The sequence below is a fragment of the Oncorhynchus mykiss genome, chromosome 2 (assembly GCF_057628025.1).
Source record: "Oncorhynchus mykiss isolate SJ-2025 chromosome 2, ASM5762802v1, whole genome shotgun sequence".
Lineage (NCBI taxonomy): Eukaryota > Metazoa > Chordata > Actinopteri > Salmoniformes > Salmonidae > Oncorhynchus > Oncorhynchus mykiss.
This window is the reverse complement of record NC_143023.1, coordinates 65,596,449-65,620,510: the sequence shown is the minus strand read 5'-3', so window position 1 is coordinate 65,620,510 and position 24,062 is coordinate 65,596,449. Positions and strand designations below refer to the sequence as shown.

The 24,062-nt window shown below is 42.2% G+C and overlaps 1 protein-coding gene across 1 annotated transcript in view; it reads left to right on the top strand.

Annotated features, from left to right (window-relative positions):
• Positions 1-17,593, top strand: part of slc7a5 (solute carrier family 7 member 5) — a 31,076-nt gene extending 13,483 nt beyond the window's left edge. The window contains exons 2-10 of the mRNA XM_021568487.3: positions 578-703; positions 10,926-11,031; positions 12,151-12,195; positions 12,433-12,556; positions 12,726-12,829; positions 12,943-13,039; positions 13,271-13,420; positions 14,459-14,636; positions 14,751-17,593. Of these exons, the coding sequence (XP_021424162.1) occupies positions 578-703; positions 10,926-11,031; positions 12,151-12,195; positions 12,433-12,556; positions 12,726-12,829; positions 12,943-13,039; positions 13,271-13,420; positions 14,459-14,636; positions 14,751-14,806 (986 nt within the window). The 3' untranslated portion in view covers positions 14,807-17,593. The remainder of the gene's footprint in view (positions 1-577; positions 704-10,925; positions 11,032-12,150; positions 12,196-12,432; positions 12,557-12,725; positions 12,830-12,942; positions 13,040-13,270; positions 13,421-14,458; positions 14,637-14,750) is intronic.
• Positions 17,594-24,062: the final 6,469 nt, after the last annotated feature.

Sequence of the window (24,062 nt, the reverse complement as noted above, 5' to 3'; positions counted from 1 at the left end):
CTGCCGATTTTGCAGGTTATCAAATACTTGTTCTCGCCACTGTGTGAGAGTGGATTCTCGGCCCTCACTAGCATGAAAACTACATACAGGCACAGACTGTGTGTGGAAAATTATTTAAGACGGAGACTCTCACCAATACAACCCAACATTGCAGAGTTATGTGCCTCCTTTCAAGCACACCCTTCTTATTAACCTGTGGTGAGTTATTCACAATTTTTAATGAACAAATAAGGTTTTATATGTAAGATGGCTAAATAAAGAGCAACATTATTGATTATTATTATATTATTATTTGTGCCCTGGTCCTATAACAGCTATTTGTCACTTCCCACGAGCCGGATTGTGACACAAACTCACACCCATTCTTATGTTTAATAAATGTATCGTATAGTGTGTGTGTGGCAGGCTTACAATGATGGCAAAAAACAACATTTGAGAGTGTGCTGAAGGTTGAATGTTTGAAGGGGTATGGGACTATAAAGAGTTTGGGAACCACTGATGTAGACAGTAGTCAAAAATAGAAAGGAATAACTCACACACTCTGTTTCTCTCTTCCTCTGTCTCTCTCTTTGCCCAGTGCTGTTGACTGCTATAAACTGTTACAGTGTGAAGGCAGCCACGCGGGTCCAGGATGCCTTCGCTGCTGCCAAGCTCCTTGCCTTGGGCCTCATCATTATTGTGGGCTTTGTGGAGATTGGGAAAGGTAAGATACGGCCATACATAATCACTTACACTACCACACTCTACAAAATGCCCTTTACAGGAGGAGGTGCACAGTGCAAACCAAACAGACAAGACATAAAGTGCAATGGGACAGGAAAGGAATTCAGGGACAATAACGATGTAGTCTGAGTCACGTGATCAGGAACAGGAAGTGGCGGCACCTCTTGGCTTTCATGGCCAATAAGCTGTTTCCCCACAGAGGGGAAACAGCTTTATTTTTTATGATGTCATCTTTTGGTGAAAGATTCAGAAAAACATTTGTTTAATTTAGGAAATCTGTTCCCAAGTATTCCTTCAAATAAAAAGAGGGTTGTGACCGTTTCTCAATGTAATCAAGGTATGACATTTTTGTTTTACTCTAGTAGTATCTCTTTTTGGGCTTAATTGCGGTCAATTTGCAGTGTACAAATGTTAGAGGAATTTATTTTTTATATGTTCAATTACAACACTGTCCGTTTCTAAGAATTTGTAAGATGCTTATTTGCATAAAATGGACAGAGACCAGTCTCATAATTAATCAGTAGCGTTTATTTTGAGAGAGCTCTGGTCATAATACCATGTACATTGATTTATATACCTCACATTTCGTCATAAATGTATCTCCTTCTCTAAGATACAACGGCAATATAGTTCACAAGCCTTCCCACATTGTCTGCCACCTGTTAAACGATCTACTACAAGCCCAAGGTCTCTCCCCTCCCTGGGTGGGGACAGAATGTCCTGTACGGAACACAGTATTCCAGCCGGTCTGAAGATAGCTCCATTCATTTCTAACAAGGAACAGAAAGTCCTTGTTAAAATTCTTGACTAAAACTACACACATTATATTCAGTATTATGATTATAATAAGATTCATACATTCATCCAGTATTCTGTTTAGTTATAGTTCTAAGTTAAATGTATACATCATTTAGTCATTATTTATAAAAATCCCATAACAAATTATTATAATTATTATAACAACCATTTGCTCCACTAAAAATGTGCCTTTTGGCCGAATCTAGTTGCCTAATCCTGCCCTAGAGAGTGATCCCACTGGGCACAGACATCAGTTCAACGTATAGTTTTGATTTGGTTGAGTTGTCAACTAATGTGAATTCAACATGAAATCAACAAAACATTTCACCATGTCATTAGATTTAAGTTAAAAGTTGGGTGAAAAAAAGACGAAATTCGCTTACATTGACTTTTTACGAATCCAATCAATTTTGAACATTATTTATTTTTTATAGGCGGAGTTGAAATATTTGAGGTGTGTCCTTAAAAACATGATCCAAAGTGCTAGTTTCATGCAACACTGATAGGAATATTTAAGACCAACCAAATGCTAGTTTCAGCGGTAACACTGTTGGTTATGGTATGAATTTTGACAGTGGACACGTAGCCTTTCCAGCCGTGAAGCACAGTGCCCATATCTTGAAGAATCATGTGCACAAAATACAAAACAAAATGACACACAATAAAACATATTCATGGTAAGTACAGCTACCATTTTGTAACATTATACAAACAATACATTTCTTCTTCTCCCCCAGAAGGGGCTTATGGGCCACCTTGAAGTCCCCCAGTCAGACTGATTTTAATGTTGTGTATAAGTAATTATGTTAGAATTTAAGGTATCGTTGAAGTGCAACGAATGGCACTTCTTCAGACCTCTGTCCCGGAGACGACTGAGATTTTGTAACCTGATGTTATACTGTAGCAACTGAGAATTTCTTTACAGAAGTGTGTGGTCAGTGCATGGGTAAACATGTGTGATTCAAGCTACTAAACAGCTTACTGAGAGATGCCACCCTCCTTCAGTGTACCAAGACTGCAATGTGTAAGGTACATCAATTTGCACTGCTGCTTATCAAATCATTTCTGAGACTGCTAACCTTTCCCAGGTAACCCTGTACCCTAAGGGGCCAGATCCCCTCTGTTAGGTGAATATGTGTAGTCATGGCCAGCTGTGTAGCCATTGCTGGTCCTGGATCCTTCTTGTTGACCTGCTTGTTATCACAGCTCTTCCCTCTCTCCTTGTTGCCCCCAGTATTTGCCATGTCGATGGCCTCTCCCATGTGACCTGGGCCATGGAGTGTGACTCTAGTTAAGCTGCAGCTGGCCCAGAACAGAGCGACACGTTTTGCTCTTAATTGTAATCAGAGGGCTGATATAAATACTATGCCTGCCAGTCTCTCTTGGAGAGAGACTGACTGCATCACTTCTTATTTTTATAAGAAACAATGTGTTGAATATCCCAAATGGTTTGCATAGTCAATTTACACACAGCTCTGACACACACACTTATCCCACCAGATATGCCACCAGGGGTCTTTTCATAGTCCCCAAATCCAGAACAAATTTAAGAAAACCTACAGTATTGTATAGAGCCCTTATTGCATGGAACTTCCTTCCATCTCATATTGCTCAAATAAACAGCAAACCTGTTTCAAACAACAGATAAATCAACACCTCGCGGCACAACGCCTCTCCCCTATTTGACCTAGATAGTTTGTGTGTATGCATTGACATGTAGGCTACTTGTACCTTTTATGTATGTAGTTCTGTCCTTGAGCTGTTCTTGTCTTACGATGTTCTGTTCTTATGTCATTCTGTATTATGTTTCATGTTCTGTGTGAACCCCAGGAAGAGTAGCTGCTGCTTTTGCAACAGCTAATGGGGATTCTAATAAAATACCAAATACATATTGAATTTGGGCTGGCTGGGGCTGAAGCTATGGCCTGGTGGATGCGATTGGCCAGGTTGGCTCAGGCTGAACTGTTCCGCAGTCAGAACTGCTGACTGTGGTGTGGCGTGCCCAGAACACTGCCTGGGATTGTTCTCCATTCAGAGCTGGAGCACATACAAAGGGAGAGATGGAGAGACTATGAAAAGAGAGAGAGAGAGTGAGCAGGAGGGAGAACGAGACACCAAGATTTGCATTAACTCCTGGCAGGCTTTACTGGCGAACGTTGGAGTGAACCAGACCAGCAACGGCCATTCTTCTGGAAGAGCCAGTGACCTAGTGAAGCGTAAGCTTGCCTGAATGAATCAGTCAGCCGATGGAGGTTGCCCCCAGAGTCACTCAGGGCATAATGTAGACAATCTGATGATATTAATTGTTGCGTGAGGCATTGAGAGCTTAGAGTCAATGTTTGTAGAATATGATTGTGTCTGATTTGGGTGCTTTACCATCATGTGAAATCATGTGTTTTTGGTGGAGTACATCTAATTACTATGTTTGAAGTAGTAGTAAGGAGTATATTTGGATACATCTGAAGTCGAGCTAGCACGAGAGTTTCTTAGCATGCCAGAGAGTAATGAGTCCCCTTTTGAAGCACCATACTAGAGTCAATATACCATAACATTGGTGGTGTACTTGCATATATTTTTGTTAAACATTCTAAGATGGCGGATTTAAGACTCGCAATAATTCAGAGATAAATACAATATATAACTCTGTATTCCTGTCTTCAATACAGCAGCCCCACTCTCCTCCCCTCCATCCACATGGTTCTTCCAGTGGTCAGACTGTATTCCTGTCTTCAATACAGCAGCCACACTCTCCTCCCCTCCATCCACATGGTTCTTCCAGTGGTCAGACTGTATTCCTGTCTTCAATACAGCAGCCACACTCTCCTCCCCTCCATCCACATGGTTCTTCCAGTGGTCAGACTGTATTCCTGTCTTCAATACAGCAGCCACACTCTCCTCCCCTCCATCCACATGGTTCTTCCAGTGGTCAGACTGTATTCCTGTCTTCAATACAGCAGCCACACTCTCCTCCCCTCCATCCACATGGTTCTTCCAGTGGTCAGACTGTATTCCTGTCTTCAATACAGCAGCCACACTCTCCTCCCCTCCATCCACATGGTTCTTCCAGTGGTCAGACTATATTCCTGTCTTCAATACAGCAGCCCCACTCTCCTCCCCTCCATCCACATGGTTCTTCCAGTGGTCACATGCAGATGGACGGTAGGTTCTGTGAGGGGGGGGAAATACATTTTAATAAAGAAGAGCTGTGTCTGCAAGATCGATATGGTATTGTGCGTTTTCTATCGATGGATTTGTCAATTAATCTCTTGCATGCCCCAATGAGCATGGGACGACACTGCTTACTGTCAGCCAAGTTCTCACAAAAATATAATATTGTACTTTTTTTTTCTAGGACAGATCTTTCAGATAGAGGCTCATTTTTATGAAGGTTGGTCATGGTAGTGGTTGTCTTTAGTTGAATGCACAAATTGTAAGTCACTCTGTGTAAAGCATCTGCTAAATGATTTAAGTGTGTTTGTCTGTCTATATCTGTCTGTGGGTGATAGTAGTTTTATTGCCCTGTGACTGACTCAGTGTTGTGAAATATCCCTATGTTGAGTTATTAGAGTCTTCCTGCTGCCAGTTCAGGACTGTTGTATGGAGGAGGGTCTTCCAGAGCTGGTCTGGTCCGGTCTGGTCCGGTTGGGACTCCACTGGGTGGGAGAGAGAAATCTAACCACAGAGATCAAATGAATGCTCCACTTGTCTTTGTCTTCTCTTCTTGACTGAGAGACATCCTCACTTCAGTGCATTTTAGAATGCCTGTTATCTACACCAGACCGTCTTCTAGGGTTAACGGATGAAGTGTACGATTCTGGGTCATTCCTTCATTTGGTAATAGGCTCTACCAGGTTAATGACAACAGGATTGTTACAAAAATAATCTCATTAGGCTACTCCAATGATCCAGTTCCTTTTCAATCAAAAGCTTTTTTGTTTGTCTTTGGGAGCCAGTCCTGAGTCCTCTGTAGGGACATTCCTTGTCTGCGTGTCTCTCGTGTGTGTCGGGTGTACATCTCTATGTCTCTGTTTGAAAACAAGTTTCTCCCCTTGGCTCCTTATGAAAGAGGCAGCCCAGCCTTGGTTTCGCCATCACATGTTATCTGCTGGTTCAGTTGAAGGTAGCCAGTAGTGTAACGGGATCTCTCAATGGTTTATTTACAACCTGACCCAGCTGCTCACCGAGCTGCTGTGACTGACTTTAACCCATCCCCAAACACAACACAGCCGCCCCCAGGTGGCTAATCATATAAGGCTTACCTGTTTCTACCTTTCAAGCACCTGATTTAAAGGTTAGACCAGATATGTGCCATGCAGTCCACCGGTTGCTGCTTATACACTCATATTATTAAGTTCTAAACTACCGGGCCATTGTTTTGTTATCTTGACCAAATAAGGAAGTTGGTCCAAACTAGGAGAACCTAGAGCTGGAGACTGCTTGCTTGTAGGCCAAGCCAGTATCTCTTGACAAAGAAACAGGAAGAGGTGAATTCAGAGCTTAGCCTTACCTGAGGGGCGGCTGTTAATGTAAATGCGCTAGTGATAAAGATGGGGGTAAATGGTAAAATGTCAGTGATTCTTCCCATGCAGCCCTCGTGTCAAATAGACAACTACTGTACCTGTTTCTTTATGCAAATCAGAATTAAACTGAAGTGTCAAATGAGGGTTGACAGATAGCTGTTTATATTCCAGACAGATTAGCAGAGAACAGAGCGACGAGGGCCATTGCTCAGTGACCAGGGAGTGATTTAATCTATGCGACCCGACAGGATGACGTGGCAGCCCTGTTTGTATTTGTTTAACCGTACAACTCAGAAATACAGGTTCGGCAGCAGGTACGCACCGACCTTCACTATATCAGAACAGCCCCGTGTCTCCCCTTGGCTGGCGTGACAGAATATTCAGCACCTTCAGAAAGTATTCTCACCCCTTGACTTTTTCCACATTTTGTCTTACAGCCTGAATTTAAAAATGATTACATTGAGATGTTGTGTCACTAGCCTACACACATTACCTCATAATGTCAAAGTGGAATTATGTTTTTAGAAGTTTTTACAAATTAAATCAAAATGAAAAAACTGAAATGTCTTGCGTCAATAAGTATTCAATCCCTTTGTTATGGCAAGCCTAAATACGTTTCAGGAGTGAAAATGTGCTTAACAAGTCTCATAATACGTTGCATGGATCACTCTGTGTGCAATAATAGTGTTCAACATGATTTTTGAAAGGCTACCTCATCTCTCATCTCAATTATCTGTAAGGTCCCTCAGTCGAGCAGTCAATTTCGAACACGAAGACCAGGGAGGTTTTCAAATGCCTCGCAAATAAGTGTACCTATTGGTAGATGGGTAAGAATAAAAATATGGAATATCCCTTTGAGCATGGTGAAGTTATTAATTATACTGTGGATGGTGTATCAATACACCCAGTCACTACAAAGATACATGCGTCCTTCCTAACTCCGTTGCCAGAGAGGAAGGAAACCACTCAGGGATTTCACCATGCCGCAAATGGTAACTTTAAAACAGTTAGAGTTTAATGGCTGTGATAGGAGAACTGAGGATGAACGTTATTTAACATTGTAGTTACTCCACAATACTAATCTAATTGACAGAGTGAAAAGAAGGAAGCCTGTACAGATATAAATATGACAAAACATGCATCCTATTTGCAACAAGGCACTAAAGTAATATTGCAAGAAATGTGGCGAATCAATTCACTTTTTGTCCTGAATAGAAAGTGTTATGTTTGGGGCAAATCCAAAACAACACATACTGAGTACCACTAAATATCTTCAAGCGTAGTGGTGGCTGCATCATGTTATGAGTATGCTTGTAATCGTTAAGGACTGGTTCGTTTTTCAGGATAAAAAAAGAAATGGAGCTAAGCACAGACAAAATCCTAGAGGAAAACCTGGTTGTCATCTTGAAACCTGGTTCAGTCTGATCAATTCACCTTTCAGCTGGACAATAACCTAAAACAAAAGGCCAAATCTACACCGAAGTTGTTTACCAAGAAGACATTCGATGTTCCTCAGTGGCCTAGTTACAGTTTTGTCTTAAACTGGCTATGGCAAGACTTGAAAATGGCTGTCTAGCAATGATCAATAACCAATTTGAAGAATTTTTGAAAATAATAAAATGCAAATATTGTACAATCCAGGTGTGAAGAGCTCTTAGAGACTTACCCAGAAAGACACACAGCTGTAATCGCTGCCAAAGGTGACTCTAACTTGTATTGACTCAGGGGTGTGAATACTTATGTAAATTAGATATTTCTGTATTTCATTTTCAATACATTTGTTGTTTTCACCTTTTCATTATGGGGTAGATGGGTGAGAAACATATATTTAATAAATTTTTGAATTCAGACTGCAACACAACAAAATGTGGAATAAGTCAAGGGGTATGAATACTTTCTGAAGGCACTGTATGTACACACTACTGGCCATCAGTGGTTGTGTTGAAACGGGCAGCCCAATTCTGATATGTTTTTTTCATGAATTGTCTTTGGACCAATCAGATCAGCTCTGAAAAATATCTGATGTGATTGGTCAGATTAGTGGAAAAAAGATTAGAATTGGCCTGCTGTTGTAATCTCAGCTCGTGTAATTTTACTTGTACTATTCCACAGTCATCTACTACTCAGTAGGAGTTCCTGAAAATATTAGGTTTGGGATTCGGGGGCATGCTCCTCTGTGCTCACCGCCCTGGACATGTTGATCTAGTCCATTTATGATCTGATGTGGCAGCCATCTTTGTTTATATTTCCCTGTACAAACTCAGGAATACAGGCAGCATACCAGCTCCTGTATGATCCCATTTTATTATGTCAACCCTTCACCGCTCTTTATTCATCAAACAAGGATAGACTTGTTTGATGCAATGATGTGTTCACCTGAAATTGCTCAAGAAACTTGAGATAGATGACACATACACACACACACACACACACATATCACCGAGGGACCAACAACACCACCACTATTGTGAATAGGGGCAACAGCGTCTCTACTTCCTAAGGCGGCTGAAGAAATTCAGCATGCCGCCCCGGGTCCTCTACAAATAGTACCGCTGCACCATCGAGAGCGTCCAGACCGGTTGCATCACAGCCTGGTGCGGCAAGGTCCAGTACATCACTGGGACAGTGCACACCCATCCAGGGCATCTATTCGAAACGGTGCCTGAGGAAGGCCTGCAGCATCATCAAGGACCCCACACACCTCAGCCACGAGCTGTTCACTCCCTTACCACCAGGCAGACGGTATCGGAGCATGAGGTCTGATAGAAACTATCTCTGAGTCTGTTGGTATCTACCAGCCATCAGACTGCTGAACACTTGAACTGGACTGACCATCTGCTGATTCTCTGCACCTTAGCTCACATGCACTCACACACACCTACACAGACATTTATATATATATATATATATATATATATATATACACACACACACACACACACACACACACACACACACATATCACAACTGCTGCTACCAGACTCTTATTATGATTGCTAAATACTGCACAATTTAAACATGTGCCCCCCAATGCCCCGTTCCCCAAAACACGTGTAAATATTGGACTATAAATTAGACTCATCATAAAAATGTTATTCTATTCTAATGAGCCATTTACTCGATGCTTCTTATCTTTTATTATTTCTTATTGTTATTGCATTATCGAGAAGGAAGCTGCAAGTTAGCATTTCACTGGACGGTGTACACCATGTGTATCCTGTACATATGACTAATACAACTTGAAACTTGAAAGGTACAGATCACCCATACTTTACATACTGTACACTGTGTGTCTGAAAGATGTGGTGTGTTCACAGTGGTAGCTCCCATTCAGACAAACTGCCTCGAGGCTCTGATACTTATCTGCATTCTGCAGAGTCATGTCTGAACTGGTAATACTCACTGGGCCCCGTCTGGCCCATTGTCTGCCTGCCCGCTTCTCTGCCATGCCTGACCCTAAGGCCACTGCATCCCTCCCTCTGCCTGGTACTGCAGTCATGTGAATAACTGATGGCAAGCTCCTGAGGCCTGTCCCGGGTGGGCGGTGGGTCACATGAGCTGAGGCCAAAACGGCCTCTCATGACTCTTTTCAGTCAGTCATCAACCCAGACACACGCTCACTCACTGCCTATCACCTTTCCATCACCACCAATATCAAGGCATTCAGAAACCTGTGTGTGTGTGTGTATATGTTGTGTGTATGGAGAGCAGCCAATACACTGTTGGGATGTTCGATGCTTGACAAAGCAGTTAAATCCACTTCAATCAGTGTAGATTAAGGGGAGGAGACAGGTTAAGGAATGTTTTTGAAGCCTTGAGACAATTGAGACATGGATTGTGTATGAGTGGCATTCAGAGGTTGAATGCGCAAGGCAAAATATTTAAGAGCCTTTGAATGGGGTATGGTAGTAGGTGCCAGGTTTGTTTCAAGAACCACAATGCTGCTGGGTTTTTCACGCTCAACAGTTTCCTGTGTTTATCAAGAATGATCCACCACCCAAAGGACATCCAGCCAAATTGACACAACTGTGGGAAGCATTAGAGTCAACATGGCCCAGCATCCCTGTGGAATACTTTTAACACTGTAGATTCCATGTCCCGACGAATTGAGGCTGTTCTGAGGGCACAAGGGGGGTGCAACTCAATATTAGGAAGGTGTTCCTAGTGTTTTGTACACTCCGTGTATATAGGACTGTGGTTACTTTGTATTTGTGTCATAGAGTTTCAGTGTACTAGCTGATGTTGCACAACCCTGGAAAGACCCTTTCCATGTTGGGGTGTCTTGCAGGCTTTAGGGTTGGAGTTAGGGGACAATAAAGGTGGAAGGTCATGATCCTACATGAAGAGGGACACGGCCCAGTGCTGGTCCTGGTTAAGCATGGGCCTCTGTCTGAAATAACTCTCTGGGAGTTGTTTGTTCTGAGGATGTCTGGCTCTTTTGGCTGGCTGGTACTCATGGAATGTCCATCCCTTGTGTCCCCCCTCAGGCGTATACGTTCCACATATTTGTCTTGTTTTTCATTTAATAAAACAGGTAGCCCCATCGCCATTCTACCCCCCTGAGTGGTGGATTTAGTGAAACCCTCATAACTGTTTATTATAGGGGATTTAGGTTGAACCCAAGCACTGCTCACAGCCTTTTAATCTAGCTCTGGTATTAACACTGGTATTTTGTCTGGGTATATTTGTCTGGTCTTCCACTATTTTAAAACTTTCTCATGTTGATCTTAGTTTTCATGGTGCATTTATGTGATCTTGTGTTTCGCCATTCCAGGGCCCTGCTCGGACACAATTCACAGGGCTGCTAATTCTGTCCACTTTGTGGTCAATAATTCAGTGTCAACTTTGGACTTACCTTTCCAATTCTTTCTTCCCTTCTTCCAGGTGACACAGTCAACCTCCTACCAGAAAATTCTTTCAAGAATTCAAATTACGATTTTGGGAACATTGGTCTGGCCCTGTACAGTGGTCTGTTTGCCTATGGGGGCTGGTAAGTACAGAGAACTAGAACTTGACTGACACATCCAGGAGTATTTAACACGAGAGCAGCATTTTGTCCTCCATATAATCCCATTGTAAACCCCCTTTTAGGAGGGCTGACCAATTAAGAACTCTACTAAGTGAATTGAAAAGTCTGCTCAGACTAATCCTCCCAATGCATGGTGCTCAGGTTTCAACCTAAAACAGTTCCTCTTCCCCTTGGTCTTTTTAGCACTGTTTTGTTGCTCTATGGGACATGAACATTACTGTATGATTGAATACTTTATCCTCACACACACTCAATGAAATCACAGCCTGTCTACAATAGATTTGCACACGGTGGTCTGTCTGTAAACACGTTTCTATCCACAGTTTTTATGCGAGTAAAATCACGACAGCTGCGATGGAAACAGGAAGTTTCGGTATAATTTTAGAAATGCCGACAGATCATTTGTTTGTTCGATGTGGTGGAATCTTTTTGTGTCTGTAAAATGTGTTATGCGAGAAATGACGGTGGAAACGTATTTATGTGCAAATATTTATATAATAACCATTGTATCGAAGTAAACTTGGAGTCGCACGATGATATGGTGTGTGGTCCTCCCACCTCGACTCGAGGAAACCACACAATTTATTAGGTTACATATGAAATACGTTATGATGAACTTCACAGGATCTAGATGCTCCTTTTTTCAATAAATATCAAGAGTCTTAGTTTGGTGGCATGATGATCAATGCTTGACTGCCGTTTTTGACTACTACAAATATTCTCGCTCTTATCCATAATAATCTCATAATGTAGACTCGCCTACCCGCACTGTATCTGTGAGCTGTTGGCTGGAGCGCACATGCCATGCCCAGTGTAGGCGCATTTGCTATTTAACGCAACCCTTTTTGTGACAAAACTATCGGTAGAGTTTAACATGCGATGGAAACAAATTGAACTTTAGATTTTATTTAGAACATTACATTTTTTTTTATCAGCAATAAGTCCATTTGGTGGAACCCTATTTGGTGGAAAAATGTACATATTTTATTTATGCGGATTCTAAAATGAAAATGAAAATCTGTCGCCAATTGGATGGAAACCTAGCTAGTGTCTCTAAACCATGTCATCCTCATCTTGCAGGAATTACTTGAACTTTGTCACAGAAGAAATGATTGAACCTTACAAGTGAGTGTCAACTCTATTCTGTGTTCCCTGTAACATGCTATATGTCAAGAATGACTCCCTGTGAATGTAGAAGAATTACTGGTACAGTCATGTTTTATGTTGGCACGATCCCTTTCTCAGTCCGTATTAAATGTAGAATTACATGAGATTTTCTTCAGATGTAGGTAAACATAGGAAGTATAATGTCACAGCTGAAGAGTTTAACTGCGTAACCCTCACTGCCCCCCTCTCCCACAGGAACCTGCCGCGTGCAATCATCATCTCCCTTCCCATCGTCACTGTGGTGTACGTACTAACTAACCTGGCCTACTTCACTACTCTGAGCCCAGATGAGATGCTCAGCTCTGAGGCAGTGGCTGTGGTGAGTTCTCCCCCATACCACACCATGCAGCCTGCACATACTGTACTCTCTATGTTCCCTTAAGCACACACAATCTCTGGCTATAAATACATCGCTCTATGTCCCTGTACACACAGCCCCAGTGACTGGTAGATGGACAGTTTGCTGAAATTGTTTGTCTGTCTGTCAGGACTTTGGAAACTACCACCTGGGTCCCATGGCTTGGATCATCCCGGTGTTTGTGGGACTGTCCTGTTTCGGCTCCGTCAATGGCTCTCTCTTTACATCATCCAGGTAACACACACACATGCTTTGATTCACACACACACCAACGACGAGTATGCTCCTTTATGGACAACTTTGGTTCGTGTGTATGTAGAATTACTGTAACCCCTGTCCTCTGTCAGGTTGTTCTTTGTGGGCTCAAGAGAGGGCCACCTCCCCAGTCTGCTGTCCATGATCCACCCCAACCTGCTGACTCCTCTGCCGTCACTCATCTTCACAGTAGGTACACAAACTGCCATCTAACCAGGGGCTTCTCAAAACCACCCCAACACCAAGGGCTCTCATCATTCAACGAGTAAAACCTATTGGAAGTCAAACATTAATCCCGAGAATTGAGGCTCAGTATTATTGTCATATTAGCTTTTTTCCATGGCTGTCGTTGATAGTCACTGCTGCCTGCTGCATTCCAAACCTCCCTCTCTCTCACACACTTCCCTCTCTCCTTCACAGTGCCTGATGACGCTGCTGTACGCCTTCTCCAACGACATCTTCTCCGTCATCAACTTCTTCAGTTTCTTCAACTGGCTCTGTATTGCCATGGCGATCATTGGCATGATGTGGCTGCGCTACAAGAAACCTGAGCTGGAACGACCAATCAAGGTGAGAATATGTGTAATGCCTCTAACCTGTTATCAACTGATCAGGCACCAGAGAGGGAGAAGGGCGAGGGAGAAAAAGAGAATGATAAAAGGAACTGGTTACTTGGAAGCGTAGGCTGCAGTGTGACCTGCCATGGGCATGTGCTGCTGGCTAGTGAAGGTAGAACAGCATGTGCACTGATACAGTCGCATTAAGACTGTTGGGCACACAGAGCCCCTTTGTGCAACTGTGGGACTGTGGGTCCTCTGCCTGCCCTCAAAATGGACCCCTAATTCCTGGTTGACATAGCGATGTGTTAATGAGGGGAGTGGCCGAGAAAGGCAGTGAAGTGAAAGAGGCCATCGCTGCACAGTGCTGGTGGTTCAGATGGATCTATCTTATCTATTGACCACATAAATATGTCCTGTGTGTTTGGGACAGAGGACCATACAGTGGCCTGGTCTGTGCCACCACAGAGGAGGGGGTGGAGTTTTTCCCCCAACACTGTTCATTCAATTGTCGGCCTTTGAATATCTCTCTCTCATATACGCACTCGCTGGTACTCATTAAGTTTGTGTGGCTTAACATCACACACAGCCTTTGTCAGCCTCTGAAAAGATGACAGTTGATTACTGGTCTTATGCTCCGCATTCAGCTGGATGTGAGTTAGTGTTCTGATCACTGTGTGACCAAGAGCACCAACACTCTCCCTCTCTCTCTGGTCCTCTGGATGAATGCCATTTGGTTAGTCAGAATTTCACCTCTAACCCTCGTCAGATCTTTAACCTTAGGCATGTACCTCAGTAAAGCTGAGGAAAAAGAGTATTTTCTGATGAAAGGATTCCTTATTTTCAAAATATTGGATTTAAAATATTATATTTAATATATAAAGATGCTTTGCCAATGACGGTCACACAATTTCACATTATTTTCCTATTTCAATTTCCTCTGTGAGTTTAGTTTGAATCCAGTCATTCTCTGTGTATTTCGTTAGCGGGAGTTTCAATGTGTTTGTCTGTTTGTAATGTATTCAGTATCCCATGGAACCGTTTCCCCCAGGTGAATATCCTGCTGCCTATCAGCTTCGTCCTGGCTTGTATGTTCCTTATCGTGGTGTCCATCTGGAAAACACCTGTGGAGTGTGCCATCGGCTTTGGCATCATTGCCACGGGAGTGCCAGTCTACTTTATTGGCGTTTGGTGGCAAAACAAGCCCAAATGGCTCCTTCAATTAATCTGTAAGTTTTACTTATGAATTGCTTCACTATACTCTTGATCTGTCTTCATGATGTAGTCTGTTTCTGATTATACAGTGGTTATAATTGATGGTGTGTATTTGTCTCTCTCCCCAGTCTCTTCCACGGCGCTATGCCAGAAGATGATGGAGGTGGTACCACAGGAGTCCTAAAGAGGAGATAAATCGATGAAGCCCCTCGTCACGGGAAACCCAGTAACTGCTAATTTACCCTACCCCCCCTGCACCCAGTGTACACCCTAACTCAGCCCCTATCGATGTGTTCTTCAAGCACACTCCAATCATTCCCCCTGATCTGCTAGTGCTGTAGTGAAGGAGAGCCATGCTGCAGACTGGTTTACATGTCAGAGCCCCTCCTTCATTCCTCCGCACCAGGCAGGGGCACGGCCACCCCCACGCCACTCATAGGCCGTTTGATAAGTGCTGGGATATATTCAGACAGGTTTTCACTGCATAGTATCCGTTTAAAAGGGCCAGTACAGTCAAAAACATGGTGATCCTGTGTTTTATATTTCCATACTACAAGGTTGTGAAAATGATCATAATGCCCTTTTCGTGAAGAGCTATTTGAAAAGACTACCTGAAATGTCTGCTTGTTTTGGTGGGATGAAGCTTTGGCCTGCTAGTGACATCACCAGGCGGTAATTTAGTTAATAGACCAATAAGAAAGAGAGTTCCAAAAATCTCTGCCAACAGCTAGTTTTCAGTTTTCCCCTCCCCACTCAGAACATTCCCAGTCAGACCTAGCAAAAGTCTTGCTTGAGAAATTGTTCTTTGCTAAGAATATATATATATATTTTTTACCATTTTCATTGAAAACAATCACAGTAGGGTACTTAATTGTTACCCAGAAATGATTTGCTATTGAGATAAAAACTGCTGCATTGGACCTTTTAACATTTTTGTTGATTTGTATTTTTGAATATCTTTGTACTCTTATCCCACCATGACCCACAAGTGTTGTTTTTATAAGAAAGATGTTACTTTTATTTTTCATATTTGGGTTGCAGAGAGATGTCCTCTCGTTCAAACTATTATTTCACTGAGGGTTTAGCATCCATGTGTTCATGTAATTACAATCTGTGCTTTCATGGAGTTGTGATGGACACTTGTGGCCTGGCTTTTTGCCAATTCCTTGTAGGCTAAAGCTAGATCTTTTGTTCAGATTTTCATGGTAGACTCACTGTTTCTCAGTAGTTCTGCCATTACCCAGTCAGGGAGTCAACTGCTTCCCAGTAGGGTATCATCTCTGTGTTGCCATGGCTTCTATTTAAATTTCAGCACCTTACAGGCTGTATAATGCAGCCATTATGTGTTGTCATCTGGGTGTGTATCTAAATATCTGTGTATATTTGTGTTTTCTGTATGCTTTTATGTTTTCAGCTTTTGGGTGGGTATTTGTAAAGAATAGCCAAACATGAAGGACCCACAAATAACATTTGCTTAAACTAGTGCCTCTGATGAAGCCAAAGGCTATTCAGTTCCCCGACTACAGACACAGTACAACTCATCTGACCCCAGAGAAGCTGAAGACAGAGGTAGACAGGTAAATGCACGTGTAACAGCGATTGGAGGAGTGTCAGTGGTATACTTCTTATGTAATCGCACCCCTCCCCTCGGCATCTATGGCAGACCAGACTGGTTCACTGCGCCTAGACTGTACACGTTGGAAATCCCAGCTTTGGCAGTTATTTTTTAAATTCTTTGTAGATATGAATTTCTACTTGAAATTACTTTTTTTATAGGTAGATGCGGTGGAGCTTTTTTTTAATGCTGTCAATTAACAATTTTGTAAATCCAGGTAATTCGTAAATTCCTATGAGATTTCTGGTTCACAATTATACCAATGCAGGGGACATTTTAATTATAGTTATTATTACAACTATTTCTCATATACAAGTTGCTTGTGTCCTGTGAAGGTCACAACGTCATGGTTTTTTAATACTGGCATTAACACCAGCGTATGAGCATAATAGTTGCCTGCTTGAGGACTTCATTTGTTCTTAGATCACGGTTATCTTGTGGGTATCATCTGATGCACATTGCTACTTACTACTGTTAAGTTAGTGTTTTTATAACAGAGCAGGTCGTAACAAAGGCCCCCGATAGGAGCACTGACGTCACAGCCACTGTTTTTACCTACCACGACAAGGGGGGCTAATAACCTTAGATATTGGGTTAGAATGGGCCATTGTGCGTGAGTGTTTGAGGTCTATGTGTCTAAGAATAGGTTCATAGCTGTGAATATTCTTTCAGTGTTTTAGTGTTTCTGTGCTTATGTGTGTCTTGGTATCCTACATTAGAAAAGGTATATTGTATGTTGTCACTACTGTCAGCGCACAACTTCATAGAAGGATTTCATTATTTTAGGGTGATAATGATATTTGTGCTGTAAAAGGTTTGATGAGGTATGGACCATGGTAGTGGAAGATGGGTAGTTGCCCAGTCAAAAGGGGGAGGCAGGCAGGGCATTCAGAGTAGAGGTTAAAACCACAGTCTTTGGATACAGATGCCTCAGGGGGTTGGGAAGGTTGACAAGATTAATTCATTGTTATTCTTATTATTTTTTGCTGAAAGGACTTGTTGTGTACTGTATTAACTGAACTCATCCTCCAGAAGCTTGTCCAGACCCGTGTTCCTCCACGCTGTATCGTTACCGTGGTAAAGCGTATGATGTGTTGTGCTATAGACCACCCGGTTGCTATGGTAACGTATAGTTCATGAGTCTGGTCTCCCATCAGTTTCTCAGAGGATCTGTCATTGTTTTTAGAACAGCTGCATAGCGAGCTAACACTCCAGCCATCGGAAGTCATTTAAATAGTACCATAGGTTTATTTATTTATTGTAGGAACTGTCAGCGTTCTCATTTTTTGGGGGTCCTTATTTTTTTACAGGGCATTTGTGAAAGTGCTTTATGAATAAATCTTACATTTTATTCCATACATGTATTGTCCATTTTTTTGTTTCGTGTTTCAGTGTTCTTATGTGTAAAATGTTTCAATTACAATCCTCTCCCTAACAGATGTGTGGTTTCCCAGACATAGATTAAGCATAGTCCTGGACTAAGAAGTACGGTCAATGGAGAATCTTTATTGAAATAGCTTGGTAGTCCAGGACTAAGATTGATCTGTGTCTGGGAAACCACCCCTATATGTTATACAGTGGTTCGTGCTGATTATCATTAAGTTGCTCAAGCCTGTATGTGTAATTACAAACCTGCTACTCAGAGGATAACAGGTTTCCTGATTCTGCCTTGAGGGCAGAAGCCAGGATGGAGCGGAATACTGTTCTTTCTCAGCAAGGTGGGTCCTGACACACTTCTAAATCTGGCTGTAGTACACTTTATTCCATACACATGCTTCATATCAAATTGTATTTGTCACATACACGTGTTTAGCAGATGTTGTTGCAGGTGTAGAAAAATGCTTGTGTTTCTAGTTCCAACAGTGCAGTAATATCTAACAACTTCACAACACACAAATCTAAAGGAATGGAATTAAGAATATATAAATATTTGGACAAGCAATGTCTGAGCGACATAGACTAAGATACAGTAGGATAGAATACAGTATATATGAGATGAGTAATGCAAAATATGTAAACATTATTAAAGTGACTAGTGTTCCATTAAAGTGGACAGTGATTTCAAGTCTGTATGTAGGCAGCAGCCTCTTTTTGCTAGTGATGGCTATACAGTTTGATGGCCTTGAGATAGAAGCTGTTTTTTAGTCTCTCGCTCTCAGCTTTGATGCACCTGTACTGACCTCGCCTTCTGGATGATAGCAAGGTGAACAGGCAGTGGCTCGGGTGGTTGTTGTCCTTGATGATCTTTTTGGCCTTCCTGTGACATCGGTGTCTTTTAGGACAAACTCCCAGCTCAGAGTAGGTTTTAGGATAAGACATTGCCCAGACAAAGTTTCTCAGCTGTAATCACGACAGTTTGAGGTTCCGCAAAGAAAAGATGGTGATAACGCTCATTGACTGACATTGTTGCAAATGTAGGATGATTGTAATGGAGACGCAGGGAGTAGGTGAGTTTAATAGGCACAAACATTGAGAAACAGGAGTAGCGTCTAAACAGGAAACAATACTACCTAATGGGTGATACAACGGAGCGCTAGATAAAGGGGAAGTAATCAGGGAGTGATGAAGTCCAGATGTGTCTCATGATGGGGCGCAGGTGTGCGTAATGATGGTTGCCAGATGTGCATGATGATAGGTTAGTAGACCGGCTATGTCAAGCTCTGGAATGGGATAGCAGGAGTAGACTAGACAATTATAAACTGGGTGGTTCGAGCCCTGAATGCTGATTGGCTGACAGCCATGGTATATCAGACTGTATACCACAGGTATGACAAAACATTTATTTGTACTGCTCTAATTACATTGGTAACAAGTTTATATAAGAAATAAGGCACCTCTGGGTTTGTGATGTGTGGCCAATATACCACAGCTAAGGGCTGTATCCAGGCACTCTGCATGACTAAGAACAGCCCTTAGTGTATGTATGTGTATATATATATATATGTATGTATGTGTGTGTATATATATATATACTACAGGCATATATATATGTACCTTTATTTAACTAGGCAAACCAGTTAAGAACAAATTCTTATATACCACACGCCCTCCTGCTTTATTACTTAAATAACCAATCCGGCCAGTCCTTGCCATCTGTCAACAAGCATTGCTTCAGAAAAGCATGGTGAATCAAATGTGACTGTACTTCAAATGTTGCAATGGTACAACTTTTGATCAATTCAGCTTGACACGATCACTTTCCCTAATATGCATAACCCTAAAACAAATATACAATTCTGATGGTTATTAAATTCGTAATTTTGACAATAATTACCATTATATCAACACACTCGTCATTCCCGTTTAACAACTCTTATCGCATCAAGTCACTTGCCAATAATGATTAATACAACGTTGCATACAACGTTTGAAAGGTATATCATTTTCATCGAACAAAATCAAAGTTAACCTATGCCCTAGAAGCCTTCCTTTTCCCAATTTATAGGCAAGCCCAATTAAGATTTTTTTTTTGAACAACGTGTTGCTCTCCAAATGTTAAAAGAACAATGACGTTTTCCAAAACATGACGCAGAAAGAACTGAAGCTTTGGAGCATGTGCCGATACTGATGCGGCGTTCAAAAGAACTGGGAACTCGGGAAAAATACCCATTGAAGTGACAATGAGCATGATGCTAAACCTCCAGGACAGAAAATTGCCAAAAATATGAGGTTGTGCACGTATATTCCATTCAAGTAATTGTGGCATAGGAGTGAATGTAATCTTGCGAAGCATTCACGTGACATCGGATCAATGTGTTTGCATACCTGGTAGTTCTAGAACATTTGGTAAACAAGATTAAATATGACGTGCCTGTCACACAGTTCAATGAGACTGAGCAAAGAAGACAGGGCAAAAAGGTAAAAACATGGAAGCATTTCCCATTAGAGTGCTCCGAGTGAATTTACTAAAGTGCATTAGAGGTTATTCCATGTGTCCTCACTGATAGTGCCTCATTTTTTGTTTAAAGGGATAGTTTGTAGATACCCTCTTTCAGAGTTACATGCAGAGTGTGCAGGTGTTCATTGCTAACCACATTAGTTGATTGGATTGTCTTCTCGATAACCCACCACAGAGACAGAGTTGGGAAGGGGGAAACAAGTGCAGGATCAAGCTCCTTCCCACACTGTGAGCCTGCTGGTGAAACATTGCCTGCTGTATGTGAGGGGGACATGAGATAGGCCTCAACAACAGGCACCCAATATTGATTCTGCAGGAAGTCACAGGTGTGAGGGGCAGACAATGTCACCCTGATTTACACTTCCCTGTGTCAACACAAATGGAGGGGCTCTCAAACACTGTCTGTTTACTGTGCTTGTTACAGTCTGTTGTTTAGCTCTGTTATTGAGCTGGTTTGTTGGGGAGATAGAGGAGGATGCCAGTCACAATGCACCGGGAGGCTTCTTGAAGTCTGGGTTGGAGCTGGAAGTTACTGACACAGAGGGATTTATTGTTGTTTTAGTTTCTCTCCTCCTGTTTTGTATGTTTACATACTGTTCTTTACTCACTGTGTATGAATATACTGTATTCCCAACATAGTTCATCCTGGTATACCTACTACTGTATCTGATGGGGTGAGAGGGGGGTCTAAGCTGAATTATTCACCTAATGTTCTACGATTCAATTATTTTCATTGTATTCACAGGAATGTCCCTGTATTGATGTGCCATTTTCTGTATTGCAACAATAATAACAATATCAAAAAATAAAAAACGGAAAAATAAATTACATGTCTCAAAATTACAAAAATTATTTTAAAAAAGGAGATAATTTGATGACTATTTGTTACACATATTGAACCCCTTTTTGGGGTAGGTACGGAGACCCCATCATGTTTGTGAGAGTCTCCCGTTTCCATAGAGTGGTCATAATTGTTTTGTAGGTCAAACCGTTTGGATGCTAAAGATGTTTTCGTGAGAAGATCGATTTTTTTCGGGATGTCTCATGGTCTGACAAACACAACTCTAGCTCTGCCACCTTTCACTGCAGATAAGGAAAGGCAACTTCGGCGGATTCGGTGGCTTGAGACGCATCCTATTATGTACTTAGATTGAAACACCTGCGCTTCAATTGACTCTAGGGGATTATAAAACCTGCAAATCGGTGTGTGCGACCAATACATTTTATTTGTATGTTACCTCCAGTACAACATTTCCCAACATGTCACTGAGGATCTGAGGAACACCCAGTGGGCAGAATTGGCAGGTGCTACGCCCTGGTATCATCACCATGGAGATGCCTTCACTTTTTTCCCACGTCTACTCTCCCTCAATAACCAGTCTTACTCATCATACAAGGACAGGGCAATCTGGACGCAATTAATGTCCACCATTAGATTTGAAAGCGGTGGCTGTCATTGTAAAATGAGTGTGTGTGCTTGTCTGTGGGAGAGAGAAAGGGAGAATTGTTTAGATGAGTAATTGAGGGTGACCACGGCTTGCCTTGTCTCTGGGCAACAAGGAAATATCAGGTTATTTCTCCTGTGTGTATGGGTCTATATGCGATAACATTCATATTTAAGAAATGGATCAGCTATCAAATCAGATAACACTATTACTCCTGATCTCCCCTCTTTCCTGCAGCCCCATTCATCACGGGAGATAGATTCTTCCTCTCTCTCAAGTCTCTATGTCTCCCTGCCCCCAGGACGGGGGAGCTGCTCTTCCCAACTTTAAGTTTGGGCTCTTCAGTGTTTAAAAATGAGCCGCGCCCAGACTCTGCATCGAGTGGCCGGCTCCCTTGGTGGGTGTCAAGATTTCGTAAGGGACCTGTACGATGGGAAAAGACTCCCATCCCGTATGGCCACTGTTAAACAACTGCTTCCCACTGTCCCAGCTTTCCTCAGGGCACGTGGGAAAAGGTCCTTACTAGTGAGATCCTTGCTAGGCGCTCCCTTAGCCTGGACATGCAAAATATGGAGGAATCCGGGTTTCGCAACCCCCCACGGTGGAGCCATCACTGTCTGACCACCTCCACCCCACGCGTTGTGTTACTAACAACACCTGTACCTGCCTCCATGGAAAGATGGAACGCTTTTCTGCCTCCATTTTTCAGAAGATGTACAAATCCTCAGCCCAGGTAATTCAGAGCACTCAACATGACCTCTTTATTGACGGCTTAGTTAGATTGTTGGCTTAGTTAGATTGTTAGGTTACTTGTTAGATATTACTGCATTGTCGGGACGAGAAACACAAGCATTTCGCTACACTCGCATTAACACCTGCTAACCATGTGTATGTGACCAATACAATTTGATTTGAGTTAGGGCAATCTGGACGCAATTAATGTCCACCATTAGATTTGAAAGCGGTGGCTGTCATTGTAAAATGAGTGTGTCTGCTTATCTGTGGGAGAGAGAAAGGGATATTGTTTAGATTAGCAATTGAGCGTGACCACGGCTTGCCTTGTCTCTGGGCAACAAGGAAATATCAGGTTATTTCTCCTGTGTGTATGGGTCTATATGCGATAACATTCATATTTAAGAAATGGATCAGCTATCAAGTCAGATAACACTATTACTCCTGATCTCCCCTCTTTCCTGCAGCCCCATTCATCACAGGCAGATAGATTAGCCTTTCAGCTCTGAGAGGACAGATACCAGGGACCTGCACCTAGATAGAATCATTTGGTGGGTGCTTACATTTGTCCTATTTCACACATGTACACGTGTGTATTAATACACGTGTGAATTGGAAATGTGTTTCATTGCATATCCCAACTCCCCATGAGAGTGGGTTCACGGCCAGGATCTGCCATCATCAACAGCTACCCTGGAGAAATGAGGATTAAGTGCCTTGCTCAAGGGCAAATCAACATATTTTTCACCTTGTCGGCTCGTGGATTCAAACTAGCATCCTTTCAGTTACTGGCCCTGTGCTCTAACTGCTATGCTATTATTGACACAGGTTGTGCTGATTCACATGTGTGTGTGAGCACACACACTTTAAACGATTCTCAACCATCGCCACTTTTGCTCCTCGCAAACAAACAATCAAAGAGAGGCAACAAGCTCTCTAAATTTGAAACAATAAGTTAAAGGAAGCACTCAGTTTGCAAAGCAGATTTCTGTCCATCTTCATTAGAGGGAACAGGGGAGGCATGGAGGAGAGTGTGTGTGTGTGTGTGTGTGTCCCAGGGCACTCACAGGGCAGCGTGAGTGGAGCTTGTGATAAAGTCTGTGACTACCCTCTGAGCTACCAACATCCACGCTCGAGCACAAACACGCTCTCACACAAATCTCACAATGCCGCCTTCACAGAAAAAGGTTAGTAGTCAGTCAGGAGGTAGGAGTAGAAGGCATGGAGCAGTCATGTGGTCTATGGGGCAGGAAAGGGGAAATAACATGCACTTTCCTTTTTGTAATATTACAATACGCCTACCCCTGAAAAAGAGGTTTACAAGTTCTTGGAAATACAATAAAGGAGAAGTGTGAATGCGTGTACATTTTGTCCTCCATAATTCATGATTTACAGCATGTGTTCAAATCAATTTATTGAATGATTTCAAACAATTATTGTGCAAAAGTGCTCTACCTACCGAGCCCCGACTATCATTGCAGTCAGATTCTCATTCCCCTACCATTCATAGTTTCATTATTAGGGCTGCCACACTGTGCCAGTTTAGTGCGTTTCATCATATATGACAGGCTAACACAGGTAGTGTGATGATGTTATCACATATCATGTTATGTTATCACATAACATTATCATACAGATATCACCACTTCCTTATCACATAACATTATCATACAGATATCACCACTTCCTTATCACATAACATTTTATTTGTATGTTACCTCCAGTACAACATTTCCCAACATGTCACTGA